The sequence below is a fragment of the Penicillium griseofulvum genome (assembly GCF_001561935.1).
Source record: "Penicillium griseofulvum strain PG3 chromosome Unknown contig_80, whole genome shotgun sequence".
Taxonomy (NCBI): domain Eukaryota; kingdom Fungi; phylum Ascomycota; class Eurotiomycetes; order Eurotiales; family Aspergillaceae; genus Penicillium; species Penicillium griseofulvum.
The window spans coordinates 4,108,639-4,130,562 of record NW_024467471.1 but is presented as its reverse complement, the minus strand read 5'-3'; the positions used below and the strand labels follow the sequence as shown (position 1 = coordinate 4,130,562).

At 47.8% G+C, this 21,924-nt stretch overlaps 10 protein-coding genes across 10 annotated transcripts; 5 read left to right on the top strand and 5 right to left on the bottom strand.

The window, feature by feature from the left end:
* Positions 1-3: 3 nt before the first annotated feature.
* sey1 (dynamin-like GTPase SEY1) lies at positions 4-2,828 on the top strand (the record flags this gene model as incomplete). The annotated part of the gene is made up of 4 exons (XM_040790208.1): positions 4-176; positions 223-672; positions 730-2,474; positions 2,530-2,828. The coding sequence occupies 4 exons, from the start codon at positions 4-6 to the stop codon at positions 2,826-2,828; spliced, it is 2,667 nt and encodes an 888-aa protein (XP_040647161.1).
* Positions 2,829-3,565: 737 nt separating this feature from the next.
* PGRI_024940 (uncharacterized protein) lies at positions 3,566-4,613 on the top strand (the record flags this gene model as incomplete). Its single annotated transcript, XM_040790207.1, has 2 exons — positions 3,566-3,733; positions 3,834-4,613. 2 exons carry the CDS (start codon positions 3,566-3,568, stop codon positions 4,611-4,613), a joined length of 948 nt encoding a protein of 315 aa, XP_040647160.1.
* A 311-nt stretch (positions 4,614-4,924) lies between these two features.
* Positions 4,925-5,738, bottom strand: PGRI_024930 (cutinase family protein; the record flags this gene model as incomplete). Its single annotated transcript, XM_040790206.1, has 4 exons — positions 4,925-5,189; positions 5,248-5,462; positions 5,520-5,605; positions 5,663-5,738. The coding sequence occupies 4 exons, from the start codon at positions 5,736-5,738 to the stop codon at positions 4,925-4,927; spliced, it is 642 nt and encodes a 213-aa protein (XP_040647159.1).
* Positions 5,739-7,374: 1,636 nt separating this feature from the next.
* ccpA lies at positions 7,375-7,849 on the top strand (the record flags this gene model as incomplete). The annotated part of the gene is made up of 2 exons (XM_040790205.1): positions 7,375-7,389; positions 7,448-7,849. The coding sequence occupies 2 exons, from the start codon at positions 7,375-7,377 to the stop codon at positions 7,847-7,849; spliced, it is 417 nt and encodes a 138-aa protein (XP_040647158.1).
* Positions 7,850-8,315: 466 nt separating this feature from the next.
* PGRI_024910 (cation efflux family protein family) lies at positions 8,316-9,765 on the bottom strand (the record flags this gene model as incomplete). The annotated part of the gene is made up of 2 exons (XM_040790204.1): positions 8,316-9,386; positions 9,451-9,765. The coding sequence occupies 2 exons, from the start codon at positions 9,763-9,765 to the stop codon at positions 8,316-8,318; spliced, it is 1,386 nt and encodes a 461-aa protein (XP_040647157.1).
* A 544-nt stretch (positions 9,766-10,309) lies between these two features.
* Positions 10,310-11,962, bottom strand: PGRI_024900 (glutamine synthetase family protein; the record flags this gene model as incomplete). The annotated part of the gene is made up of 5 exons (XM_040790203.1): positions 10,310-10,340; positions 10,390-11,067; positions 11,125-11,177; positions 11,227-11,489; positions 11,542-11,962. 5 exons carry the CDS (start codon positions 11,960-11,962, stop codon positions 10,310-10,312), a joined length of 1,446 nt encoding a protein of 481 aa, XP_040647156.1.
* A 392-nt stretch (positions 11,963-12,354) lies between these two features.
* Positions 12,355-15,017, top strand: PGRI_024890 (Aldehyde/histidinol dehydrogenase; the record flags this gene model as incomplete). Its single annotated transcript, XM_040790202.1, has 6 exons — positions 12,355-12,595; positions 12,650-13,026; positions 13,426-13,848; positions 13,899-14,371; positions 14,422-14,845; positions 14,904-15,017. 6 exons carry the CDS (start codon positions 12,355-12,357, stop codon positions 15,015-15,017), a joined length of 2,052 nt encoding a protein of 683 aa, XP_040647155.1.
* A 729-nt stretch (positions 15,018-15,746) lies between these two features.
* On the top strand, positions 15,747-16,708 carry PGRI_024880 (oxidoreductase, short-chain dehydrogenase/reductase family; the record flags this gene model as incomplete). The annotated part of the gene is made up of 3 exons (XM_040790201.1): positions 15,747-15,796; positions 15,859-16,407; positions 16,468-16,708. The coding sequence occupies 3 exons, from the start codon at positions 15,747-15,749 to the stop codon at positions 16,706-16,708; spliced, it is 840 nt and encodes a 279-aa protein (XP_040647154.1).
* Positions 16,709-16,759: 51 nt separating this feature from the next.
* Positions 16,760-18,440, bottom strand: PGRI_024870 (uncharacterized protein; the record flags this gene model as incomplete). The annotated part of the gene is made up of 4 exons (XM_040790200.1): positions 16,760-17,587; positions 17,640-17,825; positions 17,871-18,305; positions 18,405-18,440. The coding sequence occupies 4 exons, from the start codon at positions 18,438-18,440 to the stop codon at positions 16,760-16,762; spliced, it is 1,485 nt and encodes a 494-aa protein (XP_040647153.1).
* Positions 18,441-18,987: 547 nt separating this feature from the next.
* On the bottom strand, positions 18,988-20,125 carry PGRI_024860 (uncharacterized protein; the record flags this gene model as incomplete). The annotated part of the gene is made up of 5 exons (XM_040790199.1): positions 18,988-19,327; positions 19,382-19,479; positions 19,544-19,722; positions 19,790-19,847; positions 19,898-20,125. The coding sequence occupies 5 exons, from the start codon at positions 20,123-20,125 to the stop codon at positions 18,988-18,990; spliced, it is 903 nt and encodes a 300-aa protein (XP_040647152.1).
* Positions 20,126-21,924: the final 1,799 nt, after the last annotated feature.

The window sequence follows — 21,924 nt, the reverse complement described above, 5'->3', positions numbered from 1 at the left end:
AACATGACTGAACGACGCCCCTCCGGGTTGGAAAGGAGTCCAACTGCGCCGCCTATTCTCTCAAATGGCCACTTTGCTTCGATTGGCGCCGAAGGGGATGCTGCCTCCTATGAGCATGGCGTGCAGGTGATTGATGAGAATAAGGAGTTCAAGTACAAAACCCCCCCTCTGCTATGGTTCATCCAATTATATAAAGCTTCAAAGCTGATCACATCACTATAGTCCCAACCTATCCAAATATTTGTCCCTTGAGAATGTCACGCCGGCTGGCTTCAACTATCATCTCATCTCCGTGTTTGGTTCACAGTCCACCGGAAAGTCCACACTGCTCAATCACCTGTTCGGCACCCAGTTCTCCGTGATGTCGGAGCTGGAGAGAAGGCAAACGACAAAGGGTATCTGGCTGTCGAATAACAAGAAGCAGGGCGAACCTGGTGCGGAGGAGCGCATGGCTGATAACATCTTGGTTATGGACGTGGAGGGAACTGACGGTCGCGAGAGAGGCGAGGACCAGGACTTCGAGCGCAAGAGTGCGCTCTTTGCGCTTGCGACGAGTGAGGTTCTCATTGTCAACATCTGGGAACACCAGGTGGGATTGTACCAAGGAGCCAACATGGGGCTGTTGAAGACCGTGTTTGAAGTTAACCTGCAGCTGTTCCTAAAGGATAAACAGTATGTATCCTTTGGTCGTCCTGTTGTCTATGCGCTATAGTGTTAATCTCTCTACAGTACCACGCACCGGTCCCTCCTGTTCTTCGTCATTCGTGATTTCATCGGTAACACACCACTCAAGAACCTACAGAAGACATTATTGGAAGATCTTTCCCGTCTCTGGGACACTATATCGAAACCAGCGGGCTTGGAGAAGTCGACTATTCACGACTACTTCGACTTCCAATTCTACGGACTGCCGCACAAGGGCTATCAGCCTGATCAGTTTGTGACGGAGGCAAAGAAGCTTGGCCTGCGTTTCCGCGAAGGCCACCGAGACCCAAAGAGGGATGCGCTCAAGGGCGAATTCTCCGAGGGAGGAGTCTTCCTGCCTGAGTACCATCGCCGTATCCCGGCAGATGGCTTCGCACATTATGCAGAGGGGATTTGGGATCAAATCGTCAACAATAAGGACTTAGATTTGCCCACACAGCAGGAGTTGCTTGCGCAATTCCGTTGTGATGAAATTTTGCGCGAGGTAATGATCGGCTTCGATGAGGCGATCATCGCATTTGAAGATAAGCAGGCCGAGTCAGTGCGTGTTGGTTCCCCTGAGGTTCTAGGAGGACTTGGTGTTGCCATGCGTGCTGCACGCGTCAAGGCCCTCAAGAACTTTGAGACGGAAGCCAGCCGATACCACAAGGGTGTTTACCAACGAAAAAGCGCTGAGCTTGAGGGCAAGGTTGATACGCGTCTCAAGGCACTTTTCCACGGCCAGCTATCGGCAGCTCACAAGTCTGGAATCCGCGACTTTAGCGATTCAGTCAGTGCTGCTGTGAAAGATGGCCAGAAGAGGGGTGGTAGCTACGACTTTGCTGAAATTGTTAGCAAGGAGGCGAAGGCTTCGTTGGAAAAGTTCGAGGAGGTCGCCCGCTCCACAATGGTGGACGGGACTTCTTGGAGCAACTACAAGCAAGAGCTATCTTTGTATAAGAAAGAATTGGCTGAGGTTAGTGCCCGACTACGCCGCGATGAAATGAGACGGCTGGCCACTCGCGTCGAGCGGTGGGTTCAATCTCGTCTGGGTGAATCTGTTGGCCTTGAGTTCAATTCCCTCGGGTCTGGAAGGGCTGGCGGCGGTGCTCCCGAGAACGGCGAGAAGCCCATTGAGAAGGACTTCTGGGATCGGATCTGGAATTTGTTTGAAGAGACTGTTCTTGACGCTGAGCGGAGATTCACGGACCGTGCGAGCAGCTTCGATGCTAGCATTGATGAGGTCGATGTTGGCCTTTGGCGACTGCGTCGTAAGTCTTGGGGTGTCCTCCGCGCCAAGATTGAAGAGGAGATGATCGAGGGCAACTTGCTCCTTAAGCTTCGAGAGAACTTTGAGGACAAGTTCCGCTATGACGAAGCCGGTGTCCCACGCATCTGGCGCCCAACTGATGACATAGATGGCATTTACACTCGTGCCCGCGAATCTACCTTGACGCTGATTCCTCTTCTGTCTCGTTTCCGCCTGGAAAGGACTACTGCCCCACCCCCGCTTGACCGATGGATTGGACACACTCCAAGCACGGCAACATCTGCGGACGAGGAGGATCTGGCCCCCATCGGGGGTGTGGACGAACATGAGGGCAAGAGTTTGGAAGAAGAGATGACAATTCTTAGCGATACGAAGCGCCAAGAGCTTACTGTACGATTTAAGAAGACCGCAGACGGTGTCTACGTCGAAGCCAAGCGAAGTGCTATCGGCGGTATCACACAAGTCCCCTTGTATTTCTACGGTTTGTTGCTGGCTCTAGGCTGGAATGAAATCTGGGCCGGTAAGTTTTTATTGATGGATCCTCCATTTTCGTATTATGCTGACGTACTTTCCAGTCCTGCGCAACCCGGCTTACTTTATTCTGCTATTTGTGTGTGCCATTGCAGCATACATCACCTATCAGCTCAACCTATGGGGTCCTATGTTGAAGATGACCGAGGCTGCCTCCCAGCAAGCTCTGGTAGAAGGCAAGCGCCGTCTGCGCGAGTTCCTCGAATCCTCCGATACTGGCCGCCAGGCCATTGCTATGTCGGCTGGGGAGCGTGCTGGATCATCAGACCGAAAGGAAGAGTATGAAATGTCGGATATGCAAAAGGGTGGCGCGAACGTTAATGACGACCTGGATGACATGTAATTTTTTCTGCTGTGCTCTTCTGGCGACCCTGTACTGTACTTTCTGTAGCTTTTCTATATGCATACTACATAGTCCTTGACTCTCAACTACAATATCTTGACGTATAACAGAGCATCCGACTTGCTTCTGTGGCTCTATTCGGACGAGTTGGTATTGGTATTATCGAGGGCAGAGTGGGGGTTCTGGAGTATGAATTTGGACGAGATAAGAAGATGGGAGAAAGTGAAGAAGAAAAGGGGGGGGGGGGTATACTCCCGGGTGGAGATAACGTGCCTTCCAGAAACAGAAAGCAGAATCTTGGAACGATGCAATAACAAATAATTACAATTACCACATGCTGGAAAGGAACGACGGGGCTTGGCATTGAGGAACATCGAGGTAGCAGTAAATAGGGCGTGCTCCATCCAAAGTTAAAGTGTTCATTTACTTCAACTTTTGCATCTCTTCTGGTAAGACTTGACCGGAACTGTTATATTACCTACATAATCTGTTGCTATCTCAATGGTTCAACGTTGAACTTTGAACAAGAGTATTGTTTCTGTTCGATTCGACCAAATTGGCAATGAGCTCTCATTGCGGGGTCATACCCACGTCAAAAGTGAACCGGACTTCCTCCGATATGAGGGGTATATATAACCTTCGGTTTATAGTCGATCTACTACACGAATCACATAGTCGTGTTCTTATTGAAAAGTTGTTCAGCTAATCTATCTCTCCGATCACCTCCACCTAAAACTATGTCCGGCATTCCCAATCTCCCAGAGACATTCGACGATCTCCCCGACAAACGTCGCTTCTGGCCTGGGACCGCAGGGTCAGAAGATGAAGGGCTGGGAATGCTACGCCTTCTAACGCCCGAGCTAGTTGCACAAGCCGCACGAACACAAATCCAAACTGGCGAGCGGGTATGCTTAAACTGGAATATGGAGAATTTGAGCCCACCAGGTAAAATAAGGGCACTTGACCGTCGAGTTAATGAATTAACCATGAGACTCACGACTCGAGAAACCAGGGTTCGGCCGCAAGCCATTCGAGCATCGAGTTCAATGGGTCGCCGAGGGTATCGCCTTCGACGACGAGTATCACTTCAACCCACAGCAATCTTCCCAGTGGGACGGCCTCCGGCACCACAATGCGCCAGCCCCAACACCAGAAGATAAAGACCGGCGCCTTTTCTATGGCGGCACGACCGCAGAGGAAATTCTAGATGAGAACTCGTCACGGATTGGCATCGGGTTTTGGGCAAAGAAGGGAATTGCCGGGCGTGGTGTGCTAATTGATTACGTCTCGTACGCGGAGAAGAAAGGCATTAGTGTGAACGCACTAAGTCGACAGATGATTTCACTGGACGAGGTGCAGGAGATCGCGCGGGAATGCAACATTAAATTCCAAAAGGGCGATGTCTTTTTCTTGCGGGTTGGTTTGCCTGGGACGTGGGAGCGGATGTCGGCCGAGGAGCGGGTGGCTTATAGTCAACAGGGGATGCCGCAGCATGCTGGACTCGAACAGAGTGAGCGGGTTTTGCGCTTTATATGGGATAATCATTTTGCGGCTGTTGCGTCTGATGCTGTTAGCTTCGAAGTTTACCCGGCTCTGAACCCTGAGTTTGATTTGCATCATCATATTCTGGCTGGGTGGGGTGTTCCTATTGGGGAGATGTTTGATTTGGATGAGCTGGCTGCAACGTGCAAACGATTGGGTCGCTGGAGTTTCTTTATCTCGAGTAGTCCGTTGAACTGCTCTCGGGGAGTTTCTAGTCCGCCTAATTGCATGGCTATTTTTTAGTTGTCATGTAATGAGAAGAACTCTTACAAGGTAATTTGGAGTTGTCTAGTTATATATGTAGCAGTATGTACTAGATGATGAGACTCTGGTAAATCCTTAGATCTTGTATTAGAAATGTACTATAATATAGATGGAGACACGACCCTAGAACGGATAACGCCAAATCATCTGCTCAGACATCTCGACGATCCCGTTAATCTCCATTACGAAAGTTCAATATGTGAGTTGTGGAGATGATACAGATTTTCAACACGGCATGTGTCCCCAGCAACATGGGTATTGTCGTTATTCTTCGACATACCTCGAACTTCTTAATCCAACTTAGACACTAGCCACTTAGTAGCATCGCCAGCGTCCGAAACATAAGTGAAGTGGGCAGAAGTGATGGTAAGAGTACCGTGGCAAACCATATCTCCAACGGCGCAGTAGACCTTGGTCTTATCCTGGTCAAAGCCCTGGATCTGGCCATTCTCCTGGGCGTTACGGGTGTAACCGAACAGAACGACTCCCTTGATCTTGTCCTGAACGTCCGAGGAGAGCTTCTTGATTGAGCCGGCCATGACAGCAGTGCCCTGGCTGTATTTTGCATATTAGTATGGTTTGTACTTTATTCTTTTTGTATGTAAAAACAAACCTATAGCCACCAGCAAGGATCTGCGTGTCGGGGCACTTCTTTACAGCCTCCTCAAATAGACCTTGGGCCTCAGCAATGGCGGCTGGTGAGGTGTTATCAGGGAGTGCATTCGACGGCAGATCCGCAGTGTACTTGGGTCCAACACCCTGGCAAGCAACCTTGCCTGGTTTCGACGTCTTCAGGTCGTTGCAGACAGCGGGTCCGACGGAATTACCCTGTCATTTGGATGTGTTAGTATTTCCATAGGTTTGAAAGAGACAGTAGAAGCATACCATAAGTCCAGTCTCGGTACTGGCACGGGCAAAGATGAAGGTAATATCCTTACAGTCACCGTCGCGCAATTCATTGCCCCCGGAAACTAAATAGAACCTATATGTTAGTTAATCTGTGATATCCGCAGAGAGCCTGAACTTACGAGCGCGAGCATCGATATCCATAGGGCTTGCAAAGGCGGCAGATGCCAGAGCCAAGGCGAGAAGAGAGAACTTCATGATGGGGGCAAAAGAGGGAATAGCAAGCAAAAGCGCGGTTTCTAGTTTCCTTGGTGAATATTGTTCAGACAGTTACTAGCCTGATCTTATATCTGTTCAGTGGGTATGCTTCGGGCTCGAAAAAGTAGGCATCCCAATGAAACGTTGGTACCATTTTCTAACCAAAAAGCTGTTTCATGTTCTGCCTTATACGGATTTTGATACCTGATCGAGCAGTAACGCACAGTAGTGGGTCAGAATCTGAAAAAGAGTTCTTGATAAGTGCCGAGCTAATTGAATTAGAATCCGCATACAAAATATATAACATAGGATGATTGGATGTATCATTCATTAGTGTTGAAAATGTTTCAAACTCAGTTTCGGGGTTGAGCAAGTTTGTCGGACGGTTTGCCAGAACGGGGAGTCTGAAATTTGGGGTTGCCCCAACATTATATTCCACGTGGTACCTGACCCCCAATTATCTTCCCAAGGGGGTTTGAAGTGAATCAAATAAAAAAGATTCCCTATTGTGAAGTGCCGGGGGTGATTGTTCATCCGGCTAAATCAGATCCATTTATAATATTTCATCTGACCTTCCAAGGAAGGCTGATGATCGACGATTTTGAGCAATACCCCTGATCCCTTGGAATTCTCGCAAGAACATGTTTGTTCGCAACATATTAACATAGGTGCCGACGATTAGGTCCTCCCTTGCCCCATACTAGTCGCGCAATAGACAAATCTATATGGTTGATCACATATTTCGGAACTGGTCCTGGCCAGAGACCAAAGCCGGGTTTACACTTGAAGTGCAAGCCAACACTAAATGGGCAGAAGAAGGGCTGACCTGGGGCAATAAAACGGCCAAGCTGCTCTGGCATGGAGTTCCCCATATGGGCCCAACAATCCGGGATAAGCTTATTCAAGTCACGAAAGACAGCCCTGGAGGTCCTGGACGGATGTAAAGGCCCTTGAAACGACAAGGGCAGTCTGGAAAATGACTACAAGACTACGCCGCAGCTCTACGAGTATGAATATTTCCCGCAGACAGAATAACTACTCGTTTGAAGTATCTTCGGAGTTGCAGTATGGTTGTTTCTCACAAGTGTTGGTCTTAATTTGATTCTCATATTTCAAGTTTGTCCCCTTATTACTAGACCGTTCGGGAGTTGAGGCTTGTGCTCAAGGAATTATATATCTGGTTTGCTGAGGAGACCCTGGGTTTGTACAGATACCAGTCAAGCTCAATGATTATATGGAAACCGGCGAATAGTGGCACAATGTTATAATTAACCCAGAGATATCATTTGGTTTGATCCTGTGCCTCATTCCTGGAGATCAACTGTTTTGATCTCACACAAGCATTCCAACCCTTTTCCCCTTCCCCCCAGTGCCTTCACTCCTTTTTAAGTACTACATATGCAAATCCTCACTCAAATTAATACATTCCATATGCCCGAACAGGCTTACTGCTGACCATCCTTTCTAGGGTGCCACTACTTAAATACCATGAGACGGCAGTTCCTCGTCAGATTCCTCATACTAATTATTTTCTTCAGTCCGACACACGATACCCCATCGTCACTCTCTTTAACGCCTTTCCTAACCGGATAATCACTTTCGTTTGTCTTAAAAAAAACCACAATCCTTAACAAATATGCACTTCTCTAAGGTAATCCCACCATATTATATCTACACTCCGATCTATACCGCTTGCCAACACAACCCAGTCCCTTGCCACCGCGGCCACCTTGGCCATGACCGTTTATGCCGGTTTCCCCGTTGCCAGGGTCAGTCTTCTGTCCTGGGAGGGATGCAGCGTTGGCCATCCTACACTCGGCGAGCCCAAGTACACTGTTGAAGCAAGCGTCAATCCTGTGACTTGCGACAGGGCCCCCGTCAACCGTGACTGGACCATTGACAACTTTTCTCTCAATGTCCACATGGCCACCAAGGATACTGCCTTCTGCTACGGCCTGACCGTCTGGAACAATGAGAACTGCTCTGGCAGGCCTGTGCACTTCCAGCCTTTCCAGTACAGCTACAACCCCTTGATTGAGGGCCAGTGTCTCCCTGACATCCTCAGCCCTGGTTTTGTCTCCTTCAAGCTGGCTTGCGAGGGGTTCCCCTAGGATGCATAAATGTTTATGCAATGATTACTGTCGGGATTGCCACGTTGGGTTCTATGGAGGCCCTGGATTGGCGATACATTCTTTTATCGTCTGTACTTTCTTATGTATTTTTACTTGGTTGGAATTCATGGATGTCTCCATGATATATATTACCGAGTACTACCTGGGCTACAGTCCCCATGAGATGATACTGCATACCATAATATTGCCTACCATCCAGAAACCACAATCATCTGATGCTTTTCGACACGAAGTAACCCATCCATAACCCAACTCCAAAACGCCATGTGTTTCTGGACTTCATGTACATAGTAGGTAGTAGAAAAAAGGAGCAGTACTAAACCGGTAAGCAATGAGACTACAGACTTCTTCGGTCTTATGCTTGCTATGAGGTAGACGTTATAATATACAGGGGTATCCCGTAGAATAAGACATATATGCATAGCCCAATATCGAATTGAAGAGATCATGCACGCTCAATCGTGAACTGCAAAGATACCTCCCATCTTTGACTTCCGGTGCCATATCCACCACCCAACCTGTTGCGAATCAAGCTGGATATCTTCTCCCGTAACCGGATAAGATTATCATCAGAACCAGTGACTCGGAGCTTGAGCTTCGCCATACATAGCCCATAATGGACTTGCCAGAATCGAGCGTCATCAATGCCGAACACAGAAGGGTCGGCTTCAATATCCTTGATGACATCGGAAACTCCTTGACCGGAGTAGGACATGAGAAGCATGGAACCTAAAGTCTTCACCAATCGAGTTCCTAGGAAGCACATTGAGAAGGCAATGGTTCCAGACAGGAGCTTATCGAGCCAATCATAGATTCGGATTGAGACCAGAGGTAAAAGCAGCAGCAGAGTTGAACAAGATAGGGTGAGGAAGTGAGACGGGTTGCTCAATACCGATGGGAGGGATTGGATGTACCCAAACCGCATAGCCTTCCCAATTCGAGCATGGTTCTTGAGACCAATTGCCGAAACAAGCGTCGATGAAATAGCTAGAACCGCAGTCACATCCACACTACCCAGAGAAACCCGATCATGTTCGTGCTCGCGATGAGGCTCATGACCAGCCTTCTCGAGGAAATGTTGCAGATTGTGGGAGATAAGATCCATACCCATAAACAAAAGAAGCACAGCCATTGCAAACCCGGCTAGAACTTCTGCACGTTCAAGGCCGAACGGGTGGCGGATAGTCGATCGTTTCCAGACTTCAAAATTGCCAAGAACATCAACTGCAACACACAAGAGAGCACCAAGTGAATCAAATAGAATCAGATGCGACAATGCTGTCATTGCGAGGGATCCATGTGCGGTCCAGAGTGTGTATGCCGCAATGAACATGTGACATAGACTCCACCAGAAGCGGGTCTTTTGGTCCTTCGACATGCTAGATCGGCATTCTTTCAGTGTGGGCATGGGGAGAGAGTTTGGAAGGGCTAGAGGGGCGCGAGGAGGAGGTTCGAGGAAGATCTGGTGCGAGATGCTACTGTGTTTGTACTTGTGGCCACGACGTTGTCCCATGTTCTGGAACACGAGGAAATAAGTTAGCATCACCGCCATCACAGGTCGTCGGCGCAATTCAACCCACCGATTTGACCACTGGGCTCTTCGCCATAACAGTAGTATTAAAATTGAATGGCCCCGCAGGGGTCGTGTCGCTAAGGCCATTCTCGATCGGTGTCTCTGCATTTTCAGGTGAGGTTGCTAGGTTGAAAGAGGTCTTTGTTGGGCTCAGTATATCTCTGCTTTCGGCATCCATGATGCCCTTGGGAAATGAAGCCTTGAGCGGCGATAGGGAATTGCGATCGATGGGGATCCCTGAGTTGATCTGAGAGACATATTCGTCATCCGCCGGCGGAGTGGGGGTGCGCGGCGGCAGAGGAAGAGGAAGGTTCGAAGCCATCGCAGTGGCTTTGCGAACAGAATGCCTTTATGAATTGATGGTTGGCTATGTGCATGTAAGTTGAGGCTGGGGGGCTATCAACCCCCCGGACGAGCCCCAGTGTTTCTGCCGATCATCACGTGGGCGGCCTCAAGGTACCCTGAAGCCTAAAAGTCTTAGCGCATTCCTGCCCGCCGGGTATCTATACCCTCTGAATAACCTGGATGCATGAGACTTTTCCAGGGGAATCCTTTTCACAGAGATATTTGAATGTACGGATTGCTATAAAAAGCCAAATAAGAAATCAATGGAGAGAATAAAAAAATATGGAAAAACGAGGGAAAGAGAAGAGAACCAAAATGTTCTTACGCAGTATTGTTGAGGGTTTGACGCAGTCACTTGACCAAATGGGATCCAGACACTAATTTAGAGCGATAAAATATACGGGAACAATATATATCAAGTCATAGGTAAGAGGGTTCACTACATGTGGCATGTCTCCATATGTAGATGAATACCCGATGAAGTCAATTTGCTTTGCGACATGCAACAATAATTTACAAATTTACACTATTTCGATATATCGCTTGAACTCCCTATAACCAAGTTAGTCTTGCGTTTATAGGCACAATACTTTCGACTTACCAATCAGTCACAGCCTCTCTCCAAAGACCCAATTCGTGCTGTCTGGTGGCTGTGAAGAAATCTACGAACTCAGAGCTCAGAATCTCCCGTGCAATGCTTCCTGGGGCCGAGAAACGGTCTAACGCCTTGTCTAGGGTATTGGGCAAAAGCTCTGGACGATCCCCCGGCATGCGTGCGGACATGGGCGGAACCTTGATCTCAAGCTTCTTTTGTACACCCCTCCAGCCCGCTGCAAGGATGACACTCAGTGCATAATGGGGATGTAGATCAGCCCCAGGAATGCGGATTTCCATACGCGTGGCACCTGGCTTGCATACTGGTGGTGTGATGAGACGGATTGAGGCAATCCGGTCCTCGAGTCCCCAGCTAATGTGCACTGGTGCCCAGTAGTTCTCAATGAGGCGCTTATATGAGTTCACAGTCGGCGCAAACAGTGGCATGATATCTGGTAGAGCTTCTAGAAGCCCGGCAAGGAAATGACGCCCTGTGTCGGAGAGGTGTGCAATGTCCGACCATTGAGGGTTTTCCTCGGGTGTGTCTCTTGCAAACAAGTTCTTCCCATCGCTGTCGGCAAGTGAGATGTGGATGTGTCCGGAGCTGCCTGGCATACCTTGCATGGGCTTAGCCATGAAGCATGGTGTAATGCCGTGGTCAACCCCCAGGGATTTGGTCAAAAGTCTGTCGACTTCTTAGTTCTCTAAGCAACAGAAGACTCGCGGTATCCGAGGAACTCACTTGAATAACGCGACTTTGTCTGCCATTTCGCTAATTTCCGAAACCATCAAAGCCTATAAAAAGGATCAGAACGGTTCAAATGACCTAGGATGGTTGACATACTGCTTCATACACACCGGGCCCGCCCTCCGTGTGCCATCCTTCAATGCCGCAGTTGATCTGCGCGCTGGTATTGAAAATATCGTAGAAGTACTTCTTGTTGGCAACCGGTCGCGTTGAGCTATAGCAGAACATGCCAGCTGTAATTGGTCGCAGGGCACTAGGGGCATTCTTTTCTAGGAACGTAGCGAGGTTGGGATGCTGAGAGCCTGCACTGCCGTATCCGTCTTCGGATGGAGTCTGGAAGTTCATAAATTCGAGTTCGACTAGATATTATCAGCCTTTGAGCTTCTCTCGCTGTATGTTCCCGTAACTTACCTCCAGCTAAAGCACGAAGTCCCTCTCCTGCAAGCTTATCACACAGACTCCTCAACATACTTCTCCCATCCGCTGAAACCGGCCGTGTATCATCAAGGAATCGTACAAGAAAGAAAGGAATGTTTTCTTCCCACGGCAGACGGCGGAACGTGTTTAGATCTATCACAGCCAGGAAGTCTGCGTATCCTGATTCCGGAGGGGCGACCCTTGCCTCGGTTGTCCATAGCATATCATGCATATCCCAACCAAAAAGAGCTGAGCTGAAGCCGAATCCCTTCTCTGCAATTCCAAGGAACTTCTCCTTTGCCATGACCTTGCCACGGAGGACGCCATCGCTATCGACACCGGCGACCTTGACCTTGATGTCGTTGGCGAGAAGGTTGGGCAGTGATTCGGCAGTGATCATAGTGGGTGTAGTCATTCTGAAAAGGTTTCAACAATAGCAGGACCAATCGAGTCCAAGGGTTTGAATTGAGAGAGACATTTTGGTGGCCCCTGTGGCTTTATACAATTGCGTAGCGGGCTGTGAGGTTGCGGGTCCAACATGTGGTCAACATTAATAGCGCACCGCATATCAGGTCAAAAATAATCCCGCGTTGAGACAATAGCGCGCGATTTGTTTACAAGACAATCGATGTCATCGGTGAAGCTATCGGTCTCACGGAGATGCTCCGCGCTCCGCGCTGTGGGGGTTCCACAGTCTACGGGTAGACAGCGCGCTTATTCTCGTGTGGAAGAATTCGAGATCAAAATGTCATAATAGCCCGGTTCATTGCCCATTGTAAACTAAAAGCGGAAATACACATCTCTAGAATGACCTGCAATCGCATTCATGTCGCCATCCTTGTGTGTGACACGCCAATACAGCCTGTTCTCAGGAAGTATGGCGACTACTTCACAATATTTCAAGACCTTTTGAGGCAGGCCTTCAAAGACTTGGAACTATCCGAGGAGTTCAAAGATATCACGGTTGAATTTAGTGAATATTCCATGGTGGACAATAACCAATTTCTTGATCTAGAGAATGTCGATGCCGTTCTTCTGACTGGAAGTAGTACGTTACCATCCATTTCAATACCCGAATGAGGCAACTGATATTACTTCGTAGAACACGATGCCTGGTCTGATGATCAATGGATCTGTGACCTCACAAGCAACATTCGTGAGACTGTTTTGACACACAAGAAGCCCGTGATTGGGATTTGTTTCGGGCATCAGATTATTGCTCGGGCGCTGGGAGCACAAGTTGGGAGAAATGAAGCTGGATGGGAGGTTTCTGTTGAGAAGCTCACTCTGACTGAGGCCGGGAAGAAACTGTTTGGAAGGGATACACTGGCAAGTGAAAAAAAGAAAACACGCGAGCAAACCCGATTGAACGGGATTCTGATTGATTACAGAGTATCCAGCAAATGCACCGCGATATTGTCTTCGATACCCCGGCCATTTGCACGAACCTCGCTACAAGTCCAAAATGTGAAGTTCAGGGTCTGTACGTGGCTAAACGAGTGCTGTCGATACAAGGACACCCGGAATATAATGAAGGTATCATGTCATGCCTGCTCGAAGCCAGACACGATAATGGGATATTTGATAATAAACTGTACAAGGATGGTTTATCGCGAGTGGGTGATTCCCATGATGGGTGGTTGATAGCAAAAGCGATTGCAAGATTCATATTGGATGCGAAGATTGAGTAGTTCAGGTAGATAAGAAATAAAGTGCTATTTTTATGCATTAGGATGTTGAAATACAAACAATAAAATTGTTTTTTTTTTTTAAAGGAAAAAAAAAAAAGAAAAGAGCTACCAGATCTGCAACCGCGCCATCGGCTCCGCGCTATAAAGTCTACCTCTCCCACCTTCGGTATCCGATTCCTTTTCCCAGATCAAATACGCAACCTACGATATGTCAAACCAAATTCGTACCATCTGTCCTTCAACCCACGAGGTCATTTTTGACCAGCCTGGCATTTCACTCGAAGAAGCTATCAAAGTTGCTGCTTCTTCAAAGCAAGCCTTTGAGTCCTACAGAACAAGCTCACTGGAGAAGCGAAAAAGCATTGTGAAACGAGCATTGGATATTATTGAGCAGCGCCGCGATGATCTGGCCCGGGAACTGACCACGCAAATGGGCCGACCGATCCGGTACTGTGCATCAGAGGTCAATACGATGCGTCTCCGCGCCGAGTACTTGATGGATATTGCCGAAGAGAGCCTTTCCGATCTTCCTGGTCGGCCAGAAGCTGGCTTCCGGCGAACTGTCAAGCGTGTCCCCGTGGGACCGGTGCTTATTGTGGGTGCTTGGAATGTGAGTGAACACTGTTAAAGTATCCTGAGACTTGCTCATAAATATGATAGTATCCTTACCTGACTACTGTCAATGCTCTTGTCCCGGCACTTATTGCTGGTAACAGTGTTATCCTTCGCCCTTCGCCGCAGACCCCGCTATTTGGAAATAGACTGCTCGAAGTCTTTAATGAGGCAGGACTTCCACCACAGGTCCTTCAGGTCATTCATATTGGAAACCTAGATGTTTTGGATCAGGTGGCACAGATTCCCGAGATTCAGTCTGTCTCGTTTACCGGATCAACTGCTGGTGGGGTCAGACTCAGAGAGGCAACCGCTCATCACATCAAGCCCCTCAACCTCGAGCTTGGTGGAAAGGATCCCGCATATGTTCGGCCAGATGTCGACGTGAAGCACGTCGCAGAGCAACTCGTGGATGGGGCCGTTTTCAACTCTGGACAGAGTTGCTGTTCCATAGAGCGAGTATACGTGCATGAGAATATTTACGAGGACTTTGTTTGTGCTGTGCAAGAGGAGCTTAAATCGTGAGGCTGATCACATTCAAAAGATAATATCTCTCTGACATTCAAATCAGGTACAAACTTGGTGATCCGCATGATCAAAGCACAACCACAGGCCCTGTTATCTCAGCGCAGGCCGCGGAGAAGATCACAGCTCACGTCAATGATGCGATTGCTAAAGGAGCTATCAACTCCACTCCCCAGAACCGAAGCTTTGAGGTGACTAGCAACCCTCAGATTCAAAAAGGTAACTTTGTCTCACCAATCGTTCTGACCAATGTCAACCATACTATGGCTACGATGAAGGAGGAGACTTTTGGTCCTGTGATGCCAATCATGAAGGTCTCTAGCGACGACGAAGCTATCATATTGATGAATGACAGTGACTATGGTCTGACGGCGAGCGTCTGGACAAAGGATATCACCCGTGGGGAGGAGTTGATTGATCGCGTTGAAGCCGGTACGGTGTTCATTAATCGCTGTGACTATCCAAGCCCGGTAAGTTATTCTGTTTACCAAGTCGCATAAGTTCACTAATGTTAATATTGGACGTTAGGACCTTGCCTGGACAGGCTGGAAGTCATCAGGTTTGGGATGTACCCTTGGCCCACGGGGATACGATGGATTCGTGAAGCTGAAGAGCTACCACATCAAGGACGGCTCCGCATGAGCAGATAGATTCGAAGATGATTAAATAGTTTGATAACCTGAAATACTTCAAATCTCAATACTGTTATTCATTCAACTATCTGAGCACGTCTCCTTCAACCCTTAGCTCAGAACCATGAAGACAAGAGCCATCCATAACCAGCCCATAAGATTTGTAACTAGAAGTAACAAGATGATCTTGTGATTATCCACATATGTCTGCATTACGGAGTACTCTTCAAAATATTGAAGCTCATCCAAGCCCCACAATAGCGCGGTCCCGGACCGCGATGCCTTGACCCCGAGACCCCACTAAAGACAGTCAACGATAGTCAACCGTACGATCGGAAAATGCTTCATGCACCTGAATGGTTCAAGATCTACCTAATAGCTACCCCTCATGCCCCACGCGTTGAGCTCACCGCGCCGTGGGGCGGGGTAGTAGGAGCGCGAGCTTTGAACTGATCCAGTTTGGATTTAGATGATTTGAAGAAGGGAAAAAAGGAATATAGCGCGTTAATTCGTCTGTTGGGTTTAATCCACCATGTGGGTTCGATATCGGTGGGAACTGCGCCGGTATGGAGCACAAAGATCAGAAATGGTATAAATTCAAGTCATTACCGAGGCGTCTGCCCTCCGTAGTTATTTTTCCTATTCATTCTTGTCAAATACTCATTCAGCACGAGGACACTTTCTTTTTCATTCTCCCTAGCTTCTTCCATCATATCACATACATCTACACTATACCAAAATGGTCGGGCGTCTTGAAGGCAAGAATGCCATCGTCACCGGTGCAGCTGGGTATGCACCTATATCCACCTATGACAAACCAAAGAATGAAGAACACAACTAACAAAAAACAGAGGTATCGGCCTCGAAACTACAATCCTCATGCTCCGCGAAGGCGCCTCTGTCCTAATGGCCGACATTAGTAACGAAGGCCTGGACAAAGCCCTGTCCAAGGTGAACAGTGTCGTGCCCGCCTCAGCCCGCACCGGAAAAGTCGAAACTAAAGTTGTCGATGTGTCGAACGAGTCCCAAATCGAAGCAGCTGTCGCTCATCTCGACGCCTGGGGTGGACTTGATATCATCTTCAATAATGCTGGAATCATGCACCCCAAGGACGGAGATTCAGAAGAGTGTCCAGAGGATATCTGGGATCGCACAATGAATATCAATGTTAAGGGTGTGTGGTACGGCTCGAAGCATGCTGTACGGGCATTCCGGAGGCATGGAAAGAAGCGCGCTAGCGTAATTAATACTGCTAGTATGGTTGCACTGGTTGGGGCTGCGACACCACAGTTGGCATATACCGCTAGCAAGGGTGCTGTATTGGCAATGACCCGGGAGCTGGGTATTGTCCACGCCCGCGAGGGGTTCCGATTCAACTCGCTTTGCCCTGCACCTCTCAAGTATGTTGATGGTTTTTCCCTTCCTCGTTCAAGCCTTTGACGGAACTGACATTCAAATAGCACGCCTCTGTTGCAGGATTGGCTTGGTGATGATAAGGAAAAGCGTTTCCGTCGCGAGGTGCATTTCCCTAGCGGTCGGTTTGGCGAGGCAATTGAACAGGCCCACGCGGTGATCTTCCTTGCTAGCGACGAGAGCAGCTTCGTGAATGCTACTGACTTCGTCGTTGATGGTGGCTTGACAAAGGCATATGTTACGCCTGAGGGTCCGGCGACAGAAGCACCAAAGAACTTGGCGGCATGAGGAATGGCGACTTGGGTAGTTTGTAATATGAATAACAGAATGACGACAGTATCACGCAAATGAGATCCATATTTGATTTTGCTGCATTGCTCGGCAAATATTCCATGGCCCGGCTTCTGACGCAGGTGATTGCCACATTGCTTCGAGGAGTAGAAGCGTTCGATGCATATTCCCAAGGCCAAACTTTTGGGTCATGGCATTCAGTCGTCCTCGTAGGCAGTCCTGTTGGTCGGCATTGAGAAGGCATGAGCCCACCACAGCGATCGGCCAACAGAGGCCGGAGTTGATGCGCGCACTGGGTGACAGCTCACCTAGGTACGACATGGCTTCTGTCACTGCATTTTCCACCATGCCTTTATACATTCCATCCCTGGTGTATTGGAAACCACCTAGTGAGGTGTAGAGATATATGAGTATGGATTCTTGGAATATCAGCCCAGCCAGATGGACCTCCCTCCCAACATTGGCATAAGGCGACCAGCGCAGAATCTGGGATTGAATGGATGCAAACATGGCGATATCATCAGCTGTTGGAACGACCACCTGCGTATCGTCCATGACCCACTGTCGGCCGAGATCGAAGATGCACGGGATCAGCAGCAACAGTTCCAGCCAGCAACCGCACAAATTGCCCACATACTGGGTCTGAAGTAATTCGCGTGATCTTTGTTCGAGATCCAAGTTCAAGAAAAGCTGGCCGCTAAAGCGAGCATCTATTGAGATCATGCTGACGGTCGCAGTATAGGTGTAGTATTCGATGACGAAATCTTTCAAGTCTCGTGGAACTGCCGAGTCGCTCTGGGCAAGCAATTTGACTAAAAGCGAATTTGCAGCGGATAAATGGTCGAATATTGTCCCATTCATATCACCCTTGGCAGTCTGATTTTGTAAGATTATTGAACCCATCATCTTTGGATCATGGACTTCCTACCTCGGTAAAACACATCAGAAGTGCCCCCACTAGGAGCATGAGAGGGTTTGATTCTTTCCCGTCTAGAAAATCCGTTACTCCACGGCGGAAATGCTGGAGGGCTTTTGTGTAGTGATTGTGGGCAATTGTATCTGTTTCATCCCGTGATCGAAACGCGCGGTGAGCGGCGCTTTGAGTAATTACCAGCTGCAATAGCAAGTCACTAGAAAATGCCAGGGGTACAATTTGTACCAGAAAGGGGTTGACAGGTGTAGAGCCATTTGCCATGCAGTCGGCTGTTGTGGCCAGGTAATGACTGAGAAGCTGATAGGACTCGGCATCATAACCAGGCATCAGGGATAGGCTGCGTGGCGGCACGTTTCCTATTGAGACAGATGTGACAAGAGCATCACTGATAGTGGTAGAAGTGGTATCTGTTGACAGTCGTCGCTGGTTATGGGTTTCGTCATGCAGCGTTGTGTCTTCAGACTGATCTCCATTAATCACTGAGTGCCCTGCACTCGATGAAATAGATGGTGCTCGTTGCGATAATGGACTCCCAGGCATCGCCATTTCATTGGCCTGCTCAATGACATCGAAAATATTCGGTCGGTATTCATCTGTCGTAGATACTTGAGCTTCGTCGCCATGGCTGGAATTTCTCTTTCCAGGCACAGTCTGGGGCCACTGGCAGCCCAGGTCATTGCGCTGACAGCCAGCACATATTGGACGTGCCTCGTCGCATTTCTTCTTACGACGCCTGCAGGTCAAACAACCAGTTCTTACTCGGACGATTCGCTGCACATGTCGGTCTGGCGGCATATTTGGTTCGAGGAGGTCAGAAGAAGGTAAGACAGGGGATCTCAGTGCCGATCGTATTTCTCGGGAGAGATAAGAAAGTGTGGGGTAACTTCCAACTCCCGAGGTCGCCTCTTGTCGAACATATATTTTGTACCCAGAATTTGATGATCTTTAAGTCGTTTTAACATTTAAGTCTCTTATGTATATCAAGGCTTAGCCGGTAGAATATGATAGGGTATTTCTTTTATTTGGAAAGCACTAGAAAGCCTGCTCTATTCCCTACCAGCGTGAATATCAACTAAAGATATCGTGTATTTTCGAGTTTATTAGCTTCTCCTCTTCGAGTACTACTTTCAAGGTATTGAGATAGAGCCGGTTTTATATGGCAGTTCTAGATTTTTGGGAGAAAGGCCTGTAGAAAGCAATCACTTGCAAGTACTTCAGCAGGCCTCCTTTGGTCGCAATTGATATGGATTGATAATATATAAAAAAAACATAAGAATGAGAGTAATTCCAAAATAATCAAGGCACTAAACCAGGCTAAACCAGGTGGATGAACGCCTGATCTTCAACTCAACACAGTGTTATCGAGCGTGATAGTCTTCCAGATAAGGTAGAGATAGTCATGACCGCGGTCGGCATTGAAATCATTACTGATTCCATCATAACCCAGGTCCGTTAGACTCTTTCCTGTGATTTCAATTTTCGAACGAATCATCCGGATATCAACAATCTTATCCCTGACATTGGGATTTCTTCCGATCTGCAGATACCGGTATGTCCCACCTGCACCAGAGGCGAGGTCCAGACCATTCGGTGTACTCTCCTCACTTTGACGGCAGCGAAGATCAGTACAGGTCTCTGAATCGGACGCCTTTTTTCCCCACTCAGGAACAAGCCACACAAAACTGAAAGAAAGAATTAGTACCAAATGAAAAATCAATTAATAAATCTTTACATACTCCGCATCTTCAAAGCCATAATTGATATTCGGGCTATCGTTGTTGATCACAGGAATGATATCATCGGGTTGATTCTGCTCCAATCGACCATAAACAATCTTTTTGTATTATATATTGGTAAGCTCTTAAATTCAGTGTAGGAACAAGGGTTCATCAATATACCTTGATACCTTGAAGGAATTTGTGTGCCCTCAATTCACAGTCAATCTGCACTGCCAATTTCTCTTCAAACTCTGGATCTGGTTCAGGGCGAGTTATGACTTGCTTCGATGCTACTGAAATACCCGGACCGACAAAGTGCATCTGGTAAGCTATAATTCGGCCCTTTGGCCCAACGGTGTCTGGTAAAGAATAGTGTTGTTAGTAGGTATCATTAATAGGAAAAGAGGTATACCATTAACCACTCACAGACGGTTTTCTCGATCCCACTCTCTTTAACTACCTCCCTGGTCTCATCCTTGAGACGCTGCTGACGGTGTCCGTAATTTCCTCGGAAAGGGTGTATTCAGTGCTAACCTTTGCACTGAAAATATCCCAACTGCCGCCTGCTTCGCCCCCGAACGTCGATTGCGACTTCGCCGTCTCCACAGCTTGGTTGGCTTCCTCCCGAAAGTGAACTTTGGTCATCTCTCTGCTCCATGTGTACTTTTCGGTGCGGGTAACGCTGACAGCATCTCCATTCTCAAAGTCAAATGGCTTTGACCAAAATATAGTCCCAGGGAGTTGTATAGTGACTTCAGACATTTCCAGCGGGGAAAAGAAAATATGTAGAGATCCAAAGACTTTATGACTTAGTGTTTGGACTGACTAGAGTTTCCATCTACCTTTTATATCATTTTGAGAAGGCCTAGACATTTTTAATTCTTTCTTGCTCAACCTATCACCCCCCTTCCCTTAGTTCCGCTAGATCTAACAGGAAGATGACGTGTCCCTGCGTTATTTTTCTATCTCTGCCGATCAATTACATGCATATGTACGTAATAAGTCATTTCCTTCTCAAGCAAGAGAAAGGTAGATGCGTATCTACATCATGTGGTCACAAAGAACCTATATTAGCGACCCGTTTAGCTAGCTATGGTACATTCAATTTATCTATTTAACAATTAAAAAACAGTTAAAAAGTGATATGGTTGAGATATTCACGTTTGAATTATTTTGACATTTAAGTACCTTTTTATATGTATTCTATAGAAAAGCTACTTAAATTGATGTTTTGCATTCAACCCGTGCGGGCCAACTTCCCCGCTCCCGCTCTACAGGAACCTAAACCGTTCCTGGATTTCTCAGGATAATCTCGTACCGCATAGGAACCAACGTCACCATAGGCTTGGATTTTGGGCATGTTGTCATAATATGTGTCTTCTTTTGATATTGCAGATTGAAAGTAGTCAATAAGTCTCTTCCATCTCTCAGCTTTCTATTCAAGTCATCTACCAGGCCATCGCGAGTATACTGGGGCTTAACCGATGCCTCAGATTTCATATCTTTCGTTAAAGGATATATGCAGCATGTACAACAAAGTGTCCGAGGACTGTGTCATACATTGCATTGACAGCTCGGGCAAGAAGGGAAGCTAACGCATGCACGCCACCAACAAGGTTGCTTTTTCTGTAGAATTTCAAAACCAGTATAAGGAATTAAATAGAGAAAATGGTGTGAGCTGTATACTGCCCGTCCACGGGTAAGTGCTTATCACTACCTAGGTAATCAATAGTATCCGAATTAGGTACGCAGTGAACAGCGTATCCGTCCGGGTAACCCTGTTGAGAGGTCAGGCGGGCCCGCCTGATATGTGCGTGATCTGATCCGAAGGGATCTCCCTCTAACTATCAATCCCCTTTATTTAATAAGTATCCACATACTCGTCCGATGTTCCAGCTACGCCACAACACGGGTACTAACATCGGGCACGGACATCGGACTCTAGCATTGGCTACTACTCTGCCACGACAGCTCGAGCGAGAAGGAACGCTAATGCATGCACGTCACAAATTTGCTTTTCGGCAGTAGTAATTCGAATACAAGTGATTAGTCATAAGCACTACCCAGTATACAGCTCAAGGTTTTTTTTACACGTTTTTCTGTGTTTGATTCAGTATACTAGTCTTGAAATCATAGAGAAAAAGCAAGTTAGTGGCGTGTGCATGCGTTAACGTCCCTTCTCGCCTGAGCTGTCGTGGCAGAGTAGTATCGGCCATTTAGCACTAACGAATAATATTGTCGAAGTTGAATGATCTTATCAAAATTGAAAAAACGCGCGCGGTGGCGTTGAAGGATTTCATGAAGCGTGCGTATGACAACGCATCGATGATGGTGCGCACTTTGGTACCGAAGGATTTGATGAATGTGGAATTTGCTCTCCCCCTGATCTCCAATTTGGGTAGGTGGGGGGAGTGGGGGCATGGCGCTGTGCCGGGGCCGGGCCGAGGCCCGCTACCCTAGCAAGTTGAACTCTGTTTCGATAAATGATGAAAAATAGTTGCTCAAGATGAGCAAAGGACACATAACCTCTTGAAGTCGAGACAGTTAGTCCTGGGAGGGGA